This window comes from Rhagoletis zephyria, unplaced genomic scaffold, assembly GCF_001687245.7.
Source record: "Rhagoletis zephyria isolate East Lansing unplaced genomic scaffold, Rhagoletis_zephyria_1.1 Rzeph_scaffold_00190, whole genome shotgun sequence".
NCBI lineage: Eukaryota > Metazoa > Arthropoda > Insecta > Diptera > Tephritidae > Rhagoletis > Rhagoletis zephyria.
Genome location: NW_016157274.1, coordinates 259,185 through 280,287, shown reverse-complemented (window position 1 = coordinate 280,287; position 21,103 = coordinate 259,185). Strand labels below are relative to the sequence as shown.

The window sequence follows — 21,103 nt, the reverse complement described above, 5'->3', positions numbered from 1 at the left end:
TTGAGCCAAGAGCTTATGTGTGCAAATCCAATTTTTGGCAGCCAATATCAGTTACGCGGTTATGCAGAATGACGATACGCGGTTTTGTACTTTAAACGACGATATACATATATGCATATATTTACACACATCTGTATATATAGGTACATATATATGTACATCTATACATATGTATATAAAAATATGTGTATGCAGTTTATTAGACTGAACTTTCGTTAAAGTTCTTTTGAGTTATTTTATTATAAAATTTTTAGAAGGCCATTAATAATTATGCATCACATTTTGTTTGGTTGTTTTAACATCAGTATGTGCCCTCTTTATTAGGATATTTAATTTCAAACTAAATCCATAGCATGCAGCATAAACATAAATACACGAGACATATATATTTTTGTGAATTAATCATAAAATGTTGATTAATTAAACTCCAAGTTCTATCTAACGCATTCCCCACAAATACATGTATAAAAAGTTATTATGTCTCTGCTCTCTCTCCATTTAAGTACCAACATTTATGCCTCCTGGAGGCATTCAAGATGTTGATTTCTACCACATTCTACAGCTTAAAATCTGTTGGTGAACTTATTTGATCTACTGAGAGGATCATCATATTTTTAATATTCGCCACCTCCGATTCTAGCCGCGCCAAATGAGACTTAAGTATATGTTCTCGTTCCGAAACGGACACCCCAACCACTGCTGCATTTCCACAATTCGCTGTGTCCACTTTTTGTTGCAATTGTGCTGTCCAATCAGTGCTACCGATCGAGATTCCGGAATCGCGTTCATCGCTCGAATTGTCCCCATTATCTGCCCAAGCGGGTGGTGAAGCTCGATTGCTTACTGGCTCCTGTTTAATGTGCTGAAGCGCCAGCAGCGCTGTGGCAGCAGCATCTTTGTCACCTAAATGAGATTTGTGCCTTAACTTGAGCGGTAGGCAGTTGTTTGAATCGGTACTGCTAGGGCTGGTGGTGCTAATATTTACGACACTGTTATGATCTACATCATCCCCACCGTCAGCTTCGTGTTCATCATCCCCGGAGATAACTCCTGAAGAAGAAGTTGAAGACAGAGACGAGGACGTGGTGGATGATAGCATATGTTCATATGCTGGCGAGCAGATGCGACGAGAAAGATTAAGAATGCTACTGCCAACGTTTGTGTTGCCATAAGTAACGGAGGATGAAGAAACTGACTCTACTGCACTTGAACTAACATTGTTGAATTCGGGTGATTTCGCATTATACTCGTTTTCTAGATTTTGTCTGGATATGGACACATGTTCCTTTGTGCTGTAGGAATATATATTGCTCGGACGTGGTGGCAAGTAGAGGGGTGCCGTTGCCGTTGTATTATACAGTGGAGACTCAGTGGGTTCCGCTGCATCATTTCTGCTTATAGCAGCACCTACCACGGCTACAACTTTACGCAAGTTATCGAGATCATCGCAGTTAACGTTGCGATTGAGCGGCTCCAAAACATGTGAACTCTGCAAAGTGGACGGTAGTGGATGTTGAGGTGGTGCTGATAATACCATATGCCCGGCACTCTGTGCATGTGATGTTGTGTTAACAGTGAGGTTAACGTTGGTTAATATACTGGAATTGTTTGGTCTAGATATGTCAGCAGAATAGTTTTTGTTAACTGGCAGGTGTGGTGGTGGCTGATAGCGTTCGGCGCTGAGGTGTACCTGCGAGGAGGATAACTGCATATGAGCTACTGATGAGATCGGGTGTGTATGAGAGAGTGTAGTGGGTACATTTGCATGGCTATTTTTGATAACCGGTTGCAATGGCTGTTGAGAAGTTTTACACATTAAGTCGTTGTCCTTATTCAATGCGCTGTTGGGATCAATAGTGCAAACCTGGTTTAGGGTATTCGATTTCTGGGGTGTAAGTATACCACTCGATGATGGCGTTTGTGGTACTGGTGTTGTAGTAAGAGGGCCCTCTGAACCATTTGTAGATGAAAGCGCAGGTATGCCATAAACAATGGAGTTGGGTACAGTTGTGGCACCGATGAAACCGCCAGTCATTGTCATCTTGGCACGTTTTGTAATATTTAAGACTTGCTCACTTGTCGGTAATGAGGCCAATATCTGTTCAACGCTAACTAAATTTTCACCGGTTATGTTGAATTTGTCTTTAATAGCATCTAATTGTGCCTTTAATACGTGATTCTCCTTTGTTAGCTCAACAACTCTCTGCTCCAAGACCATGTCATTATAACGTCGTTTTTCGCGACTACGCTTGGCCGCTTCGTTGTTACGGCGACGACGATCCCAATAGCTGTCATCCTTTTTACTATCTGGCGTAAATTCTCGCTGCTTGCGTTGCGTGAACAGCTCTTTATGCGATTGTGACTGTTGTGATGATTTGGATATGTTATGAGAGTCAAATGAGCTATTTGAGCCGCTGAAGCTGCTCCGATATTTTGTTCCATTTACTTGTGAAATGTTGTCTGGTATACTGTGGCCACTATCACTGGATTGTGGGCTAATTGGACCGTACATGGAATAGTGGTGAACTGAAATCACAAGAAAGATATAAATTTAAAGATTGTAATTACTTATGTATGTATAAATGTTCATCACAAGAGGCAACTGATTCTTTATAAGTACTTACCGTTGTTTGCATCATTAGAACTTCCGTTTAATGAAAGCGTTGGTGAAATGGACGGCAAGCGTACGTTGTGCATTGTTGGTGGTTTTGGGTCCGAACCTGCTGCTGAAAAACGTATACTGTTGGCGCTCTTGTAATGATTATTGTTTAAAGCAGCAACCCTAAGGATCTCAGGCATATCCCCAACAATGCTTCCACTACGTAAAACCTCAGTATTCGTAGAAGAGGTGGTGGCATAGAGAAGTCGCTCTTGCTGTTGTAGAGTGATCAAGTCCACAACGGAGTTGTGTTTGTTATATTGTTGTTGCAAGAGCTCTATTTGTTGCTCATTAAAATTGTTTTTTTTATTGTAGATATCAGTTCTTTTGTTGTCAATATTGTTGGTATTGAAAGGTGCATCTAAAAGGAAGCGAGGGTGTAGATTATTATACATATATTATTATACTATATATTAGGTTTATGTATAATTACATATGAAAGATACAAAAAAGGCTCATCGGCCAATATCTTATGAAATAAATTTAATAGGAAATAGTTGATGATAACGATTTCCATATTTAAAATAGACTCAACTAATATTCAGTTTATCGTACCTGCGTACGCCCATGGCAACGAATGACGTAATTTTTAATATAACTAACATTTTGTCAAGCAATCGTAACGCGAATGTGTAATAGAGGGCTGCATGAATTCATTCAAACTTCTAGCCAAACAGAGTACAGTAGATTTGAACATTTTACTTCACATACAAAACACTCAGCGTTTGGAATTTTGTAAGTTATGAATACACATTTTGTTTTAAATTTTCTACCTTAAAATGGGAGAGTGTGAATGAATGAATGGAAAACATTCAAATCATTCAAACTCATTTCGGTAAAAGTTTTTTTCTACAAACAAGTTTGTTCGTATTGTAATAGGAGCGCAGCAATACATACATACATACATACATATGTACATAACCAGCCAGCAGAGAAAAGTACTTTTTGCCGAAAGTGCAGTTTTCGTACATTTTTCGTATCCGGAAACGTTCAGAAAACGATTTCAATATTTGTTAATTTTTCGTATCCGAAAAATGTCATCTTATTTCAAAACAATAATTTTAAAATATTTGTTCAAACTGAGCATTTGAAAACATGTACACGTATTCGTCAGTAGCTGAGTGTGCAGAGGAGTGCGCTACTATTTGTTAGCTTTCAGGAGGTCCCAGGTTCGAATTCTGTCAGAAGCAACACATTAAAATTATTTATTCAAATTGAAATAATTGCTGAATTTTAAAATTGTTTTTTGTTTGGTTTCCAGTAACTATGAAAAAGTTTCTGTGAAGTTCATAATGAAATCGTTTTCAACGAAAAATTGAATCAGACAAATTTCAGGAAAACAGCCGAAAGCGCATCCGTTTTACAACCATTTTCGATAGTTTCCTGCACATACGTTTCGGCTGAACACTTTAGTGGGAGAATTGATCTGAAAAACGTCCGAAAACGGAATCGGAAAACGGATGAAACATATGGTTTTTATATGAAATTGTTTCCATTTTCGGATACGTTTCCGGTATATGTGCATAAAAAAATATTTATGGACATTCATACAAAAAATTACCATTTGTTTGAATATTGTTGTGTCGACACATATATCAAAACCAAGGTGTATTAAACAAGGTGTGATTGACAACTCAATGAAGCTCCCTTTTAAGGTACTATTGTGTAAAAAAATATAAACAAGCGATTCAAAATTCTTACAATATTTCTTCAATTTGACTTTATAGGCTGGTTCTTATCATGATACAAAAAAGAAGGTAGTTTCAATAAACAACTTTTGACGGATAAAAAATTTTTTTGGAGTTTCATAAATTGTGAGTATTATCAACGGCCTTACCACTTTGATAATATTAAAACAATAAATTGGAGTATTTTCCTTCCCATATTTATACCAATGTAATAATATTTCAAATCAAAAAACATTGTCAGTGCTTGGTACTTACTTTTACTTACATAGCTCGCACTATTTTTATTAAAAATATATAAAATATAGACTATTAAAAAGACTTCATCGTAATTGTTATTTTTATTTTATAATATAAACCACGCGCGCGTAATGCTGTTAGTTTTTCGTTTTCTTATTTTGAATGCAATCTTGCGATCTAAAAATCTAATTCTAAAGAATGTTCTTCCCAAATAAAACCTTTTTATATTTTGGTTCAAATTTACTTTTAAATCTCTCATCAGATTTTACAAACAATTAGGCTTTGTGATTAGCGTATCCCCATTAGCTTTCACAAATTTTGAATTCAAAGTTTCTAATGTATGCAAAAAACCTAAAGTCGGCTTGAACAGACCGCCCTCCGATAAACAATTAACATATCGTCGTATGAAGTACAAAACACTGTATCAACAAAATGCAAAACTGCGTATGTGAGGTTGCATAAATTATTTTCTAGAGAGTAAACAATCTCATATTTAGAAATCATTGTCTTTTTTACAAAGCAATCGCATTTCTGTTTAGTATATTTCAGGACGAATGGATAAGGCTTGAGCCAAGAGCTTGTGTGAGCAAATCCAATTTTTGGCAAAAAATGTCGGTTACGCGGTTTTGCAGAACGACGATACGCGGTTTTGTACTTTAAACGACGATACGTAAGTATAATTTTTATCACTTTTATCACTAACCTAGTCGTCAACCCCATTTTCGAAATTATGTAGCCGGCATAATTTTCAAGTCCATCATATTCCATGTCTTTGAATGTACTGATCAAATTTTCTGCTGAAAAAAAAATTTCTTCAAGTGATCAGGGCCCAATTGCACCAATGACTTATTACTTTAAAACTTTTGGATAAGCCTTTTTATTGAAAAGTAAAGTTGATAAGTGTTGCACTTTTTGCTTATCAAAAGAACCTTATCAACTTATCAAAAAATGAGTAACTGACAAGTTTTTTGGATAAGTCGATTTGATAACCATTGCACAGCCAAATTGTTTTGCTTTTCAAATAGAGAACTTTTCCAATAATGTGCTTAGCTAAAATGATTACCGTTTCTCAATGGAAAACGAAAGCTTAGCAAGCCCATGTGCGATTTGATAAACCTTTTCAATTTCTCTTTTTTTTCTCACTATGTCGCGCGCACAAAGCAAAGCCAATAAATTGGCTGCTTAAAAATTATTAAGGAAAAAAGTAAGTCCGTCTTGACTATCATATGTACGGTGACCATATTTATGAAAGCCGAATACGGGACAATAAATAATTTTGCAAATTTTTTCCAAAACAGCTTACAGATCTTAAAGCCTTCTTCAATGATCCTAGATGTATTAGCCGTGAAACAGTATCCTTTTAGTAACAAATTTGTAGGAAAATTTACTCGAGATTCTTACCCCGTAAAATTTGTAAAAAAATCGTTAAATTTTAGTACAACAAGCAAGCAATTTTAAGTCGCTAAGGCTTACCATTAGTTTTTGGCAATTTTTTTGTTGACGGTGTTACGCATTTTTTTCATACAAACTAAGTATGTTCGACTTTTTTTTTGAAAGAGAAGCAAATGAGCAGCACTTTCCACTCGCACTCAATACTCAATTTAAATGAGCTACAAAACTGCAAACCAAATTTTTTTCTGAAGATTCTAATTAAAAAGTTTGAAATTTTGGTAAAACATTGCAAAATTAATTTTTATAGGTTTTTGCACAAAGTTGGAAATTTATTATTTATTATATGGTTTTTGTTAGGAAAAGAGCTTTACTTTCATAAAATAAATAATAAACATTAAATTAACTAAGGAAAAGTAGCCAAAACTTACCAAAATGTCGAGTCCTAATTTCTATTTTGGTCACTGTATGTATTCCTCGGTTCGAATCACAGGTATTCAGATTAGAAAATAATAACTGTTTATGGAGAAAATTACGATCATTTACCAACATCACTTAAAACTCGTTCATAGGCATGCCATTTTAATGAGCTGTTAAGGCTTTGAAACACCGAATACGGGACAAATACAGGGCATTAAAAGACATACGGAACATTTGGTGTCCCGTATAAAATAAATAAATTACCGGGACAGTGGGTCAAAAAAGAGGACTGTCCCATATAATACAGGAGATGGTCACCGCAATCATATGTATGTTTATATAAATAGCTATATTTTTCTACATTTAAGAATTATTTATTTGGATATTTCCAAAATACTGCAGTAACAAAAGCGCGAAAACCACATTGCATTAATTGAATGATTTCGGTAACTGTTAACTCCGTAGCCTTAGGGGTGTCTATATTTATCATACTTCCATTAATGCACCCTGCGACTTAAGGAAATTCCACCAATGTTGAAAAATTGTGTGGCGATATTTTTCGTTTCGTGCCCTGTTTATCAGGGCATTTGCCACTGGATGGATTACTGTACATATCGCTAATATGTGAACCCCATGCATTTGTCCAATTCCATGATTTTGGCTACCATTACCTAATTAGTACAAAGTCGATAATAATTGCTGTAGCGGACTCAAGCCATTATCACGCTCACTGTTATATTGTAGGTCCGCTCCAATTTTTAATAAAATTTCTTCAATTTGGCTACGAGATAGCCGAAATTTTCCTACTACATCAATATCTAAACTGTAGCTGATTTTTTATTTTATGAGACGCCTTTTATTATTTGCGGATTTTCCTCATCTAATAAATTTAATAGTTCGAATCGAAGCATTTTTTATGTCTATATTTTATCGAATCACGTGTTAGAGCTTAATTTTTAGATTGTTAAGGTATAATTGTATTGTTCTTTTACAATAAATAAATTCATTCAGACTGCATAAATGTAACTTATCACTTGTATGGTAGGCAAAATAATGCTAAAGTTAGCAAAATGAAAGATGATAAGTGATAAATAAAAATTTTTAGTGCAACGAAATTTTAATAAATTTAGATAATTTGCATAACTTATCACTTATCCGCTAAAGCCTTTTCGCTAAGAATTTCGAATTTTGGTGCAACGTTTATCTATGATTTTGAGTGATATTTTACTTATCAATACTCATTTGAGTGACTTTCTTTATCATGTTGGTGAAACACAAACCTTTGCGCAAGTTCGATAATTTGCTAAAATGCTAATGATAATTCGTTGGTGCAATAGGGCCCAGGTAGCATAAATTTGATCAAATGTCATAATTTTATTAAAAGTCAAATGGTTAACAACAACAACGAATGTAATCAAATGGAACTACCTTCTTTTTTGTATCATGGTTCTTATGAGAGCAATATCAAAATCAATCACACTTTGTTGAATACATATTGATCAAAACAGGTACCTATTCACTCAAATTGAAAAAAATGTGAGGCTAAAATCATTCATTCCTTTTGTATATGAATAAATATTAAAAAAAAAACACATCTACTATTATTGATTGCAATTCATCAATTTAAGCTTTTGATCAATTTAATTTTAATCAATTAAAGCTTTTAAAACATTAAATAAATTTATTTACAGGCAATATTTAATATAGTGTAATACTCCTTAATTTTTGCCACCAGAAACTCAATTTACTAATATTTTATTGTTTTTGCTTAAATTTGGGGCAGAAAAATTATACACATCAACAATATTTGCAGTTGTCAAAATTTTCTATACATTTGTCAAAAACATTCATGAGCCTTATGAGCCTCATAAGCTAGTGAAATTTTATTCACCTCATACTTGTCAAAAATTTTCTCGCAGCCATGATAAAAGCATAGTGAGGTAAAACCCTTCTCTCAANTAGATTGTTAAGGTATAATTGTATTGTTCTTTTACAATAAATAAATTCATTCAGACTGCATAAATGTAACTTATCACTTGTATGGTAGGCAAAATAATGCTAAAGTTAGCAAAATGAAAGATGATAAGTGATAAATAAAAATTTTTAGTGCAACGAAATTTTAATAAATTTAGATAATTTGCATAACTTATCACTTATCCGCTAAAGCCTTTTCGCTAAGAATTTCGAATTTTGGTGCAACGTTTATCTATGATTTTGAGTGATATTTTACTTATCAATACTCATTTGAGTGACTTTCTTTATCATGTTGGTGAAACACAAACCTTTGCGCAAGTTCGATAATTTGCTAAAATGCTAATGATAATTCGTTGGTGCAATAGGGCCCAGGTAGCATAAATTTGATCAAATGTCATAATTTTATTAAAAGTCAAATGGTTAACAACAACAACGAATGTAATCAAATGGAACTACCTTCTTTTTTGTATCATGGTTCTTATGAGAGCAATATCAAAATCAATCACACTTTGTTGAATACATATTGATCAAAACAGGTACCTATTCACTCAAATTGAAAAAAATGTGAGGCTAAAATCATTCATTCCTTTTGTATATGAATAAATATTAAAAAAAAAACACATCTACTATTATTGATTGCAATTCATCAATTTAAGCTTTTGATCAATTTAATTTTAATCAATTAAAGCTTTTAAAACATTAAATAAATTTATTTACAGGCAATATTTAATATAGTGTAATACTCCTTAATTTTTGCCACCAGAAACTCAATTTACTAATATTTTATTGTTTTTGCTTAAATTTGGGGCAGAAAAATTATACACATCAACAATATTTGCAGTTGTCAAAATTTTCTATACATTTGTCAAAAACATTCATGAGCCTTATGAGCCTCATAAGCTAGTGAAATTTTATTCACCTCATACTTGTCAAAAATTTTCTCGCAGCCATGATAAAAGCATAGTGAGGTAAAACCCTTCTCTCAATGCGTCGGCCATGATTTTTTTTGAAGTTTGCCAACATTTTAAAATCGTATAAAATTGAGAGTAAAAAAAAGGAATTGTTCAAAGTTGTTGTTGTTTGAGATTGAAAATGAGAATGTGTGTGTGAGTTTGTGTGTAAAATTTTAAAATTAAATTGTTTACAAACGTCAAGAATTTGAAAAATTCCTCTCAGCGGTTCTACCTTCCTATTTTTTTATCATGCTCGCAGCGAACTTTGTTACCGATTTACACACGCTCTAAATGCAATAAACAAAGCGCGCAATGCGGTAATGCCGTGCATACAGCTGTTTGCTTACACTTTGTGGCAACGCCGTTGAATCAGCTGATAATTTTAAATAGTCACATAATTGTTTCCCTTTGAATGTGTAAATTATTGAGTGAAGATGTAAAAAATATGTGTAACTGTGTCCCGTTAAAATGAGTGAATTAACGAAAGAGTAAAAAACGCGATTGCTATTTAATTGACGAATGGATTTTAAAGAAATAATTCAAACTACAATGGCAACTTGTATGTAATTTCCTGAGTTTTGCACATTGTTTTAGGTTGAACTATATTTTTATAAAAAAAATCGTGGAAAATTTTAAGTAAAAAATTTTCCATACATTCCGAAAAATTCTCTGTGCAAATAATTTAGAGTGGCACTGTACATTTTTACATACATATCGATACCTGAGTGGAAGATCGACCTATCTCGACAGCCAGTTCGAAAACGCCTTATCTCAGAAAACTTTTATAGAACGCCGTATCCAGAATTGGGTTGGAGAACGCGCTATCTCAAAATTTGATTGAAGAACGCCGTATCTCAGAATTCGGTTAAAAAACGCCCTATCTCAGCTGCCGATTCAAAAACGCCCTATCTCCGCACATTTTCGCGTGTTTGAAACGAATTCTGAGATAGGGCGTTCTTCAACCAAATTCTGAGGTACGGTGTTTTTCCCTAAAATTATGAAATAGGGCGTTCTTCAATAAAATTATGAAGTAGGGCGTTCTTGAACAGTTTTCTGAGATAAGGCGTTTTCGAACTCCTTGTCGAGATTGAAATGTGGTGATTTCCGAAATAGCTATCACTTCTACCATTTTTTCAAGTTATTGTTGCTTTTCCACAATAAGTTTTCATTAAAAAACGGCCTCAAGCTCAATAAAAATTTTGAATATAATTGTTATAACGCCATAAAAATAACAAAAACAAATAAGTTAAGGACGAGCACACCTAAAAGTTAAACATTCTAATAATAGAAATATTACGAAAAACCAACAAAACCAACAACCACATGATCAAGTGAATTGCAGCGGAATAGCTGCGCTTGATTGTAGTTGGCTTAACAAGTGAAATAGTGGAAATAAGCAACAAGAATTAACAACGCGAACTAAGCACAGTGCGTAGGCAACTGGCTGAGTCAGTGGGATCGTCGGTTCGAATCCTACTGATAGAAGTCTGATGAGAAATAGCTATCACTTCTACCCTTTTTTTTCAAATTATTGTTGCTTTTCCACAATTAGTTTTCATTAAAAAACGGCCTCAAGCTCAATAAAAATTGTTGAATATAACTGTTATAAGGCCATAAAAATAACAAAAACAAATTAAAATGAAATATTTTTTTCATATTCAGAATGTAAAAAAGAAAATAAGCATTTTCCAAAGCAAACTCTTTCAACGAGCAAAATTAAATTTTTTTAATAATCATATTTCAAGTAACTCGATTAATCATCTTTTTGAGTAATCAAAATCTGGATTACTCGAGTAATTGTTTAACCGAATAACTGATTAACCAACTTGCTCGAGTAATCGAATAATCGCACAGCTCTTATGTTTACAGTTTATATTGAAAGTGCTGTGTGTGTGATGAATCCTGTTTATCCAGTGCAGGAACCTCCACCAATATTAGTTATCGAAAAACTTTTTATGAATAAGGGAAGAAACAGAAAAGGAGACGCTGTGAATTAAAGTATAAACACTGCAGTATATGAGATTGCACACAACCAAAGCGACGACGAATTTCTTCTGACGAAATTCGGAAAGAATAGAGTTATTTTTAATTTTGCCGCTGGTCACAAAGTCAGCTCTCAGTGGAAATGTAGCTTTGTTTCCCCATTTTTCTTGCAGATGATTATCAGCAAGAATCAGAATGGCAAAATTTGGTGATTCATCTTTTCGCTTTTGTATTTTTATATTTTTTATTTTTCATTCAATAGATGCGAATTTCGTTTCTATTCTGTTTTACTGGGGGAATATCACCCAACGGCATCGCTCCGACCGACGAGATTCGCACAGCGATTTGGTTGTTTATACTTTTACTTTCTACAATGAGATCTCATTTGCAAATGCTATGCAGCTAAAGGCAGATAGAAATCAGGATATTGTAGAAATAAGTGATTATTTGATTAAACATCCTTAAGATGTGTGTAGAGTTAAGGATTTAATGTTTCAAAACAAGAAAAAACCGAATTTCCGAACAGGGCCAGAAGCACTCCATTAGTTTTATTGGAGCGCTCCATATTCAGCAGTAAGCGCTCCCTTCCTAATTTCATACTTCATTGTATTTTAACATTGTGTGTCATTAGAAAGAAGCGCTCCCTTGCTGCTCCCAAAGAAGCCCTTGGTGAGCGCTTCAACTAAAGCATTTAAAAAGCGATGCATGCAAATTTTAATTTTTATATTATATTTTTATTCTAGTAAAAGAATGGCGTTTTTGTAAACCATTTGATGGTTTTATTAAGTGTACTTATAAACAAAATGTATTCAACAAAGTGTGATTGATTTTGACGTTGCTCTCATAAGAAACAGGCTATAATGTCAAATTGAAATTAATTGTTAACCCATTTGAAAATATTTTTTTTTTTCAAATTTGAATTTGTTAAAAAAAAATGTACACAAAAACTTTCAAGCAACAAATTTTTTTAACAAACGTGAAATTGTTAAGAGATAAACCGCCGAGGAGAGCAAGTAAGCACATTTAAAGTTTGGTAATAAGTAAATACGTTCGACTTTGCTTAAATATTTAATGTGAGGAAACCAAGATGAAACGGAGCAAAACTTTTGAAAGGTGCGCTGTATGCAATAGAAGTCAGGACACGAAAATAGTGCGATGTTTTAAACCACCTAGTTGCGAGTTAAGACGGCAGCGATGTGGTGTTATACTACGTGATTCATCTCGCGTTTGTGAAAACCACTTCAAGGAAAGTGATTTCAGCTCGTTTATACCCAAACTATTTCGCACGAAAAAAATTTCATTTCAAAATTGTTAGAGTTAAGCAGTCATATAAAATTGGAAAAAATGTAAAATCATACTTTTATAAGTGTCGAATAATGTTTAGGATAAAAAATTTAAATATAAAAATAAACGCACAAAAGCATAAAACTTGGGCAATTAAAAACAATAAAATTGCTAAAACGATTTTATAGACAATTTGTTTTATTTTATTGACAAAACATATATATTCCAGGCAATGTAAGTAAAACAAAACTATAATCAAAATAAAAGCCTCGGGTATCAGTGTTGACAAGATACATGCATCNCAAATTTGAATTTGTTAAAAAAAAATGTACACAAAAACTTTCAAGCAACAAATTTTTTTAACAAACGTGAAATTGTTAAGAGATAAACCGCCGAGGAGAGCAAGTAAGCACATTTAAAGTTTGGTAATAAGTAAATACGTTCGACTTTGCTTAAATATTTAATGTGAGGAAACCAAGATGAAACGGAGCAAAACTTTTGAAAGGTGCGCTGTATGCAATAGAAGTCAGGACACGAAAATAGTGCGATGTTTTAAACCACCTAGTTGCGAGTTAAGACGGCAGCGATGTGGTGTTATACTACGTGATTCATCTCGCGTTTGTGAAAACCACTTCAAGGAAAGTGATTTCAGCTCGTTTATACCCAAACTATTTCGCACGAAAAAAATTTCATTTCAAAATTGTTAGAGTTAAGCAGTCATATAAAATTGGAAAAAATGTAAAATCATACTTTTATAAGTGTCGAATAATGTTTAGGATAAAAAATTTAAATATAAAAATAAACGCACAAAAGCATAAAACTTGGGCAATTAAAAACAATAAAATTGCTAAAACGATTTTATAGACAATTTGTTTTATTTTATTGACAAAACATATATATTCCAGGCAATGTAAGTAAAACAAAACTATAATCAAAATAAAAGCCTCGGGTATCAGTGTTGACAAGATACATGCATCACTAAGGGTTAATTCGTTTGTTTATACTTTTTGACATTATAGTACCTTAAAAGAGAGCCGCACTGAGTTGTCAATCACACCTTGTTTAATACACCTTGGTTATAAACATGTTTTTTTTTTATTTTCTATATGGTATACATACGAAAATACATACATACATCATGTTTGCACCATGATTCAATAATACAAGGTTGTGTAATTTGTGACAGCTAAAATTTGACACTCTTTTATCTAGATTCGTATTTTGAAAGTAGGAGAAAGGGGAAGAATGTGATCGCAGTTTGCTAAAACGGTAGTAGAATGGTACTACAAAATGTACGCAAAGTATACAATTAGAAGTAAAATGTGTATTATTAATTCTATGCGAATTCGCAATATATTTGGTGTTTTAATGGAAATACTAAACAATACATAAAAATATGCATTTTTGATTTAAGTTATTCGTCATTTCCGGGAACAAACCTAGAATACCGACCGTTCAGCTATGCAAAAACGAAAAATGCAGATCAATAGAACTTTTTATGCTCATTTCAACCATGCCAAAATGATTTGGCGCAAGTAAAAAATGAATAGGTTCTAGAAGGTTAAAGTCCAATTTTTAGATATTTTAAATATTAATATCTTATGAACTTTATAACCGATTAAAAAGCTAGTGACGTCACCATAAAGGTAATTAATTTGTTCTTCAGCTAATGTACATAATTTATAGCTTTTTGTATTTTTAAACCAAAACCACTAAAAAACGAACAAATATTATTTTTTCGTGAAATAACCTTTTTTGAAAAAACTGCATAATTAATGGTAAAGAATTTTATATTATTTAGAAAGTACAAGTTATTATCTTTAATTCGATATTACATATTTTATCATGATCTACTTTTGGGTTTCAACAATTTAGTGATAATAAAAAATACAAATAAACCTCTTATATCTTCTTTTTTTTACCTGCGCCAAATAAATTTGGTATCGTTGAAATCAGCGTAAAAAGTTCTATCAATCGGCATTTTTGGTTATTTTAAAGCTAAACGGTCGTTATTCTACACTTGTTCTAGAAAATTACGCAAACGAAGGTGACGCCAACGAATATTTATTATGAAAAATTTTCGGTTTTACTACTAATATCACTAGAAACTATAAAGTAAGCAACATTCTGCACAAGTAAAGGAGCCGATTTTATGTGTGGGAGCGAGAGGACTGTTTTATTACAAAACCTTTCTATTATTGAATCATGTGTTTGCATATAAATTAACTTTTTTCAAAAGAAAATATTTTATGTTACTACTCAAAATGATATTTATTTCTGAGCATTGTTAGAAATTTAAAAATTTATTTTTTACTTTACTTTTGTACTGCTCCGTACTTGCTCCTTTGGGGAGCAGCTAACTTTCAGTCCCGTTGGGTAGCTGCTGATGTGTTTGAATGTATTGGTTGAAAATTTTCATTAACTGGCACTATCCTGTCGGAAATTCAATTACTTTGAAAGCAGTCTAAAAAGTACTTTTCTACCAACCACAAGTAGTTTGAATTCTTTCTTTTTTCTTGTAAGTAACTAACTTCATTAATAATGCTATGCCCTATAACCAATTGTGTGTAATTATCCGACACTGCGTATGTTTCATCTACTTTAAAATGCGTAAAATGCATAAATAGTTTGTTTTCAACTACTTTGTCAATTGAATAATCTCTGAGACAAGTCAGTTATTTCCGACAGTGTAGTTACAACCCGAATGAAATTACTTTATATTTGGCGCGTTTCTAAGACGTAGTTGTTGTTAAACTGGTGAGTGCTTGCTTTAGAAATGCACAGTTGAGATTCGACGCCATTTTTCCACTATAAACTTATTTCGCTACGTGAACTCAACAATTTAAGTCAAAAATTATATTTCCCTTTCGTCAGTTTTCATAGTAAATTCAAATAAAATGTAAATTGCTGGCGAAACTGGCATAGATAAAATAAAAAGCACGTGTATACATATTTAAAATAAAATAAAAATGGAAAACTCGTGGACTTAAAAGCATATGTATGTACACTGGCAATCAAAACCGAGTGCATGTACGGAATTTTATTACTTACAGTAGCATAACTTTTTTAATAATAAGCGGATTGCTTTGAAATTTTCAGCAATTGGCCCTAATTATCTAAGGAATAAAGCCTAGTATACATAAAATCTAAGCTTAAACAAATAACAAGCAATTCACAGCAAAAACGTAAGGCAACTCTATTCACTCAGTTTTGAAATTTTCTGTCTTGGGATTTCTGAAGTTTGATACCAACAGGATTGTGGAGACTCTCCTGATTTTAATAGCAATTTTCATATGTCCGAGAATGCTCTCTTCTGACATTTCTACGATTTTGCTTGGAATATTACCCCATTATAATTTTACTCACATCCAAAGCTCTTCCATGGAGCTCGTTTGTGCTATGCCAATCCCCTCTTGACCACAGCGCAAAGTTTTTCGATGGCGTTGAGATCTGGACTTTGTGTTGGTCACTGCATTACGTGAAAATTTGCTCAAGCAGCTGGTGGTGTCGAATATTTTAAGAATTCTCTGGATCTCTGGCAAACGACTTCTTCCTCGGAGAATATGGAGATATACTTCCTTCTTCATTATTCCTTTAATTTTAACTAACGCCACCAAATGCCGCCAAGTAAAACACACCCAAACTATTGTTATTATTATTTATATATATTAAAATTAAAAATCTGTAATTTCATTGCACAAGTGTTGACTAAAATTGATTTGGCTTTGGTGATCTCCGGCTATTTTCGATACCTTCATGTTATTCTATTTCGAATAATATTTATTTAGAAAAGTTACATTCCTAATACAATTGGCGCGTAAGCAAATGGAAAATGGGCAAGTTAGACGATTAGCTGCGCGGGAGCACACAAACTATAACGGGCAGTAAGTCGAGCTCCGATAAACTCAGACGTTGTATTCTCTCTTAGGCGGCCACGGTATAAAAGGAAAGCCTAAACTTAAGCGTTAATAAAACTACAAATTTCGAAATGCAGTGGAAAAACATACATTTGTATCCACGGGAAAATACAGACTCCACCATAAACTCTTGGATGTAGGCTAAAGAATTCAAAAATTAATTAGAAGAACATCTTTCTTCTGAACGCGCGGATTTTGTTTTTACCTTAAGGAGAGAAAGAAATAAAACTTTTCAGACAAATTTTGAAAAAAAAATTATTCGTAACCCGAGTTTTTATGGTAAACTCAAATATCTGAAATTGCAGATTTGATCAGTTTGTAAAGTATTTTTAGTTCACTGTCTAGTTTGCATATAAGTGCCCTAGCAATGAATTTGAAATATGCACCTTATTTTGGTTGCAAAAGTTTTTTTCAGCACTTAAATTTATAGAATTCGTTGTGTTTATTAGAATTGCGGAAAACGTAAAAACAACTTTACGCCAATAAATGCTCAGCTTTAAAAAATGGAGCTCTTCATTTTAGGCTTTTTTTAGCTCTTTTTTCGACCGTTTTAACTCCAAACGAAATTTTTTTCTGACAACACAGGGGGCATCCCTCTTCCTCTGCTACTACCAGCGGATTCCGAGCTGAGTACTGTCCATTCGAAGGACGTGGCCAAGCCAGCCTAGCCGCAGTATTTTATTCTGTATCGTTGGGAAGCTCATATAGCCCATTATTCCATCGTCATATTTATTCGCGATCGGCAACGCAAAAAAGGCCCGTAAATTTTTAGCAGCATCCTTCTCCCGAAAGCTAAGCGGCCTCATTAGCAGTGTTGCCAGAACTTTTTGGGCCGACCGGCTAGATTGGCAAAAAAAAGCGGCTAAAAACGGCTAAAATGTTTTAGTGAAATTTCACATAGACTCTGGCAAAAAACGGCTAAAATGTTTTAGTGAAAATTCACATGCTTTATTTAAATAAATCGCAAGAAACGAAAGACTAGTTAACACCATTAATTTATATCGAGTGTATATTCCTCATCATCAAATGAATCACTATTGTATATATCACCTGAATTCATTAATTTTAAGAGATCGTCATCTACAGTAAAATTATGGCAGCATTTTTCTTCACGTTTTAAACCGTATCTTATATATAAAATAGCGTTTAACGTTTTAACGCACATTGGATTTCTTTGCTTAGTTTTTATTATATTCATTGAACTAAATATTCGCTCTACTTCTGCATTACTTATAGGCAAAACAAGAAAACTAAAAACTAGGTTGCAAAGGTCAGCAAAAGGGTTTTACCCTAGGGCATTTCGAAATTGACAAACTTCGGCCCAAAATTTTACAGTTGAGTCTAAATTACTCCAGGTATGTAAAGTTAACCGTTGCCATTACATCTCTATGGATGTTATTTCGTCGGCATTATATTTGTGTTTTTGTTGCTGTAGTTGAACAAATACTTTTGGTTTAATTACTCTTAATGCATTTCCAACCGAAAAAAGTCAATTTTTTTTAGTGTGGCAATATTTGTAGGGAGGCGTTGGCGTAATTCCTTTATTAAAGTGATAATAAAATAGCGACCATTTTCTCGAATTATTTTCTCGGCTTCGTGGTCAAAAGCGTTTGTGCTTACTTTTGTTTTTAAATACTCTTCAAAACTGTGATAAAACTGAGGAAATGGAGCAAGGTATGGTTCCAACGGGGAGCATATAGGATCAAATGTGTCCGCGCTAATAACCACTAGGGAGCATAGATGCGAAAGTAAAACATTGAGTTCATTAAAAATCTTCATTGGGTCTGCATTATTGCTTTCGAACAACTTGTTTACTTTTTGCACCTGAAAATTAGGCAAATAGTAAAATCGGCTAAAAACGGCTAACTTTTTTTTACAAAACGGCTAACAAATCGGCTGCCGACTAGATCGAATTTTCTCCGGCTAGTTGCTATCAAAACCGGCTAAATCTAGCCGGAAAACGGCTAAAATGGCAACGCTGCTCATTAGATGTTTTCATGACAGATTTGATTTACCGCATATTTCTTTCAAACGTTTATTCCTCAGATCTTATAGCGCACTCCCTCCAATCATGTAGGTGGAAACATTAAATTTCTTCCGATTTCGATGAAATTTAGTTTGTACTCCCTGTTTTATAAGAAAACCCTAAATGTAAAACATGGATAAGATTGGATCACTATAACGTCTACAACTCGCAAAAAATGTGGGCCACGTATTAAATGTGATGGAATTTTGGTCAACTTTTGTTTCTTACTTTCCACTCTCAGAAACCAAAGGTTTTACTTAAAAATTACATACAGTGACTCAAACAAATGACCACGTGTTGATTTTTTTAAATTGTCGTAATGTTTTTCGAGGTAAATTTTTTTGATGTTTCTATAAAAATATCGTCCAAGCTTTAAACAAGATTTTTTTTATAATTTCACTAAATTCCAGTTAGAATCATTTCATTAAAAAAACAAAAAAAAAAAAACTGAACAAAAAATTATACAAGTGATTTTTATTCAACAATTTTTATTGACCTTGAGGCCGTTTTTTTAATGAAAGTCTATTGTGGAAAAGCAACAACAATTTGAAAAAATGGTAGAAGTGATAGCTATTTCGGAAATCACCACATTTCCTCATCAGACTTCTTCAGCGGGATTCGAACCGACGACCTCAGCTGACTCAGCCAGTTGCCTACGCACTGTGCTAAGTTCGCCTTATAAACTGTTATTGCTTTTTCCATTTTTTTCATGTGAGCCAACTACAATCAAGCGCTGCTATTCCAGTGCTATTTAAACTTGGTCATGTGGTTGTTGGTTTTGTAGGTTTTTGTTAATAATTCTATATTTTTTTTAGCATGTTTAACTTTTAGGTGTGCTCGCCCTTAAGTTATTTGTTTTTGTTATTTATGGCCTTAGAATAAATATATTGAAACATTTTTGTTGAGCTTGAGGCCGTTTTTTTAATGAAAAACTATTGTGGAAAGCCAAAAAAAATTTGAAAAAATGGTAGAAGGGATAGCTATTTCGGAAATCACTACATTTCCTCATCAGACTTCTTCAGCGGCATTCGAACCGACGACCCCAGCTGACTCAGCCAGTTGAATACACTGTGCTAAGTTCGCCTTATAAACTTTTGTTGCGCTTTCCACTTTTTTCATGTGCGCTTGATTTTAGTTGGCTCACATGAAAAAAGTGGAAAAAGCAACAACAGTTTATATAGCTGCGCTTGATTGTAGTTGGCTCACATGAAAAAAAGTGTAAAAGTGTGGTGATTTCCAAAATAACTATCACTTCTACCATTTTTTTAAATTGTTGTTGCTTTTCCACAATAGGTTTTCATAAAAAAAACGGCCTCAAGCTCAATAAAAATTGTTGTATGTAATTGTTGTAAGGCCATAAATGACCAAAACAAGGGCAAAAATTCTTCAATTCTAATATAAAAATTGAAGATAACCGTTAATTTCTTAATGATCCAATGATTGGACCTAAACCAAATTAGTATGGGACCACCTCTGAGGTACCATCTTTCCTTAAAAAATTATAGGAATAGGTAAAGGTGGTCCAAAATTATGCGGTAACATACATAAAGAAAAATTATTCTGACGAATTAATAACCTCTTTTTTTTAAATTGAGAGTAGAGTAATAGACTCAAATATAGCGAGACTACCAGTTTGACAGAAATAAAACACAACCAAAGATCATAGAAAATAAGGATGCTGGCAATGCTTATGGCTCCCTTATATTCTATATTCTTTGTGATAACGACAGTGCTGCCACGTTTGGACGAAAAATTATTTTTGGCCCAGAATACAGGGCGAATCTTATTAAATTAATAAAGAAAACAATGAAAATCGGGACTTAACCGGTACAAATATGAAAAATCGGGACACTTATACGTCCCGAGCTATAAAAAATATTCAGCGGAACAATTTTCTTAAAATCTTTACTAGAGCTGTAGCAAACCGTATGTATTCGTTACTGAGTAACGGGTACAACCCCTGACTCGAAGTACCGAATCGTTACTCACATAATAATCTCGTTACTCGCATTTTCCGTATATATGTACACCATTAACGTGAATCAATACCATGAACCAAAAATACAAGATCACGTAAGAACGCGACGTTGTATTTGTAACTGGTTTTGAGAAAAAAGTTTGCGAAAGCGGGTTCGTCAGCTGAGCGTTTGTTTACATCACAAGCACCACTATTTTACACTTTTATTTAAGTAAAGAAGAGTTAGCTCAACATGACAACACATTTTCAAGCATTTTATTGCATCATTTTACCTAAATTGTGCGCTTAAAGTGGCTGACAATAATTTAGGCTAATTTTGGTTTTCGTTGTTATACCCGAGCGCACTTGTGCACAAGGGTATATTAATTTTGTTCACATAACGGTTGTTTGTAACAGCCAAAACGAATCGAGATAGATATAGACAAATGTATACATAAATGATCAGGATGAAAAAAGAAATCGATTAAGCCATGTCTGTCTGTCCGTCCGTCTGTCCGTCTGTCCGTCTGTCCGTCTGTCCGTCTGTCCGTCTGTCCGTCTGTCCGTGTACACGATAACTCGAGCAAAAATTGAGATATCTCAACGAAATTTGGTA

General features: G+C 33.5%; 1 protein-coding gene across 2 annotated transcripts in view; it reads right to left on the bottom strand.

The window, feature by feature from the left end:
• Positions 1-280: 280 nt before the first annotated feature.
• The window catches only part of vri (nuclear factor interleukin-3-regulated vrille), a 243,224-nt gene continuing 222,401 nt past the window's right edge, over positions 281-21,103 (bottom strand). For both annotated transcript variants that reach the window (XM_017609108.1, XM_017609109.1), the window contains 2 exons: positions 2,625-3,020; positions 281-2,526 (listed from right to left, as the gene is read on the bottom strand). In XM_017609108.1, coding sequence (XP_017464597.1) covers positions 557-2,526; positions 2,625-3,020 — 2,366 coding nt within the window. In that variant the 3' untranslated portion in view covers positions 281-556. The remainder of the gene's footprint in view (positions 2,527-2,624; positions 3,021-21,103) is intronic.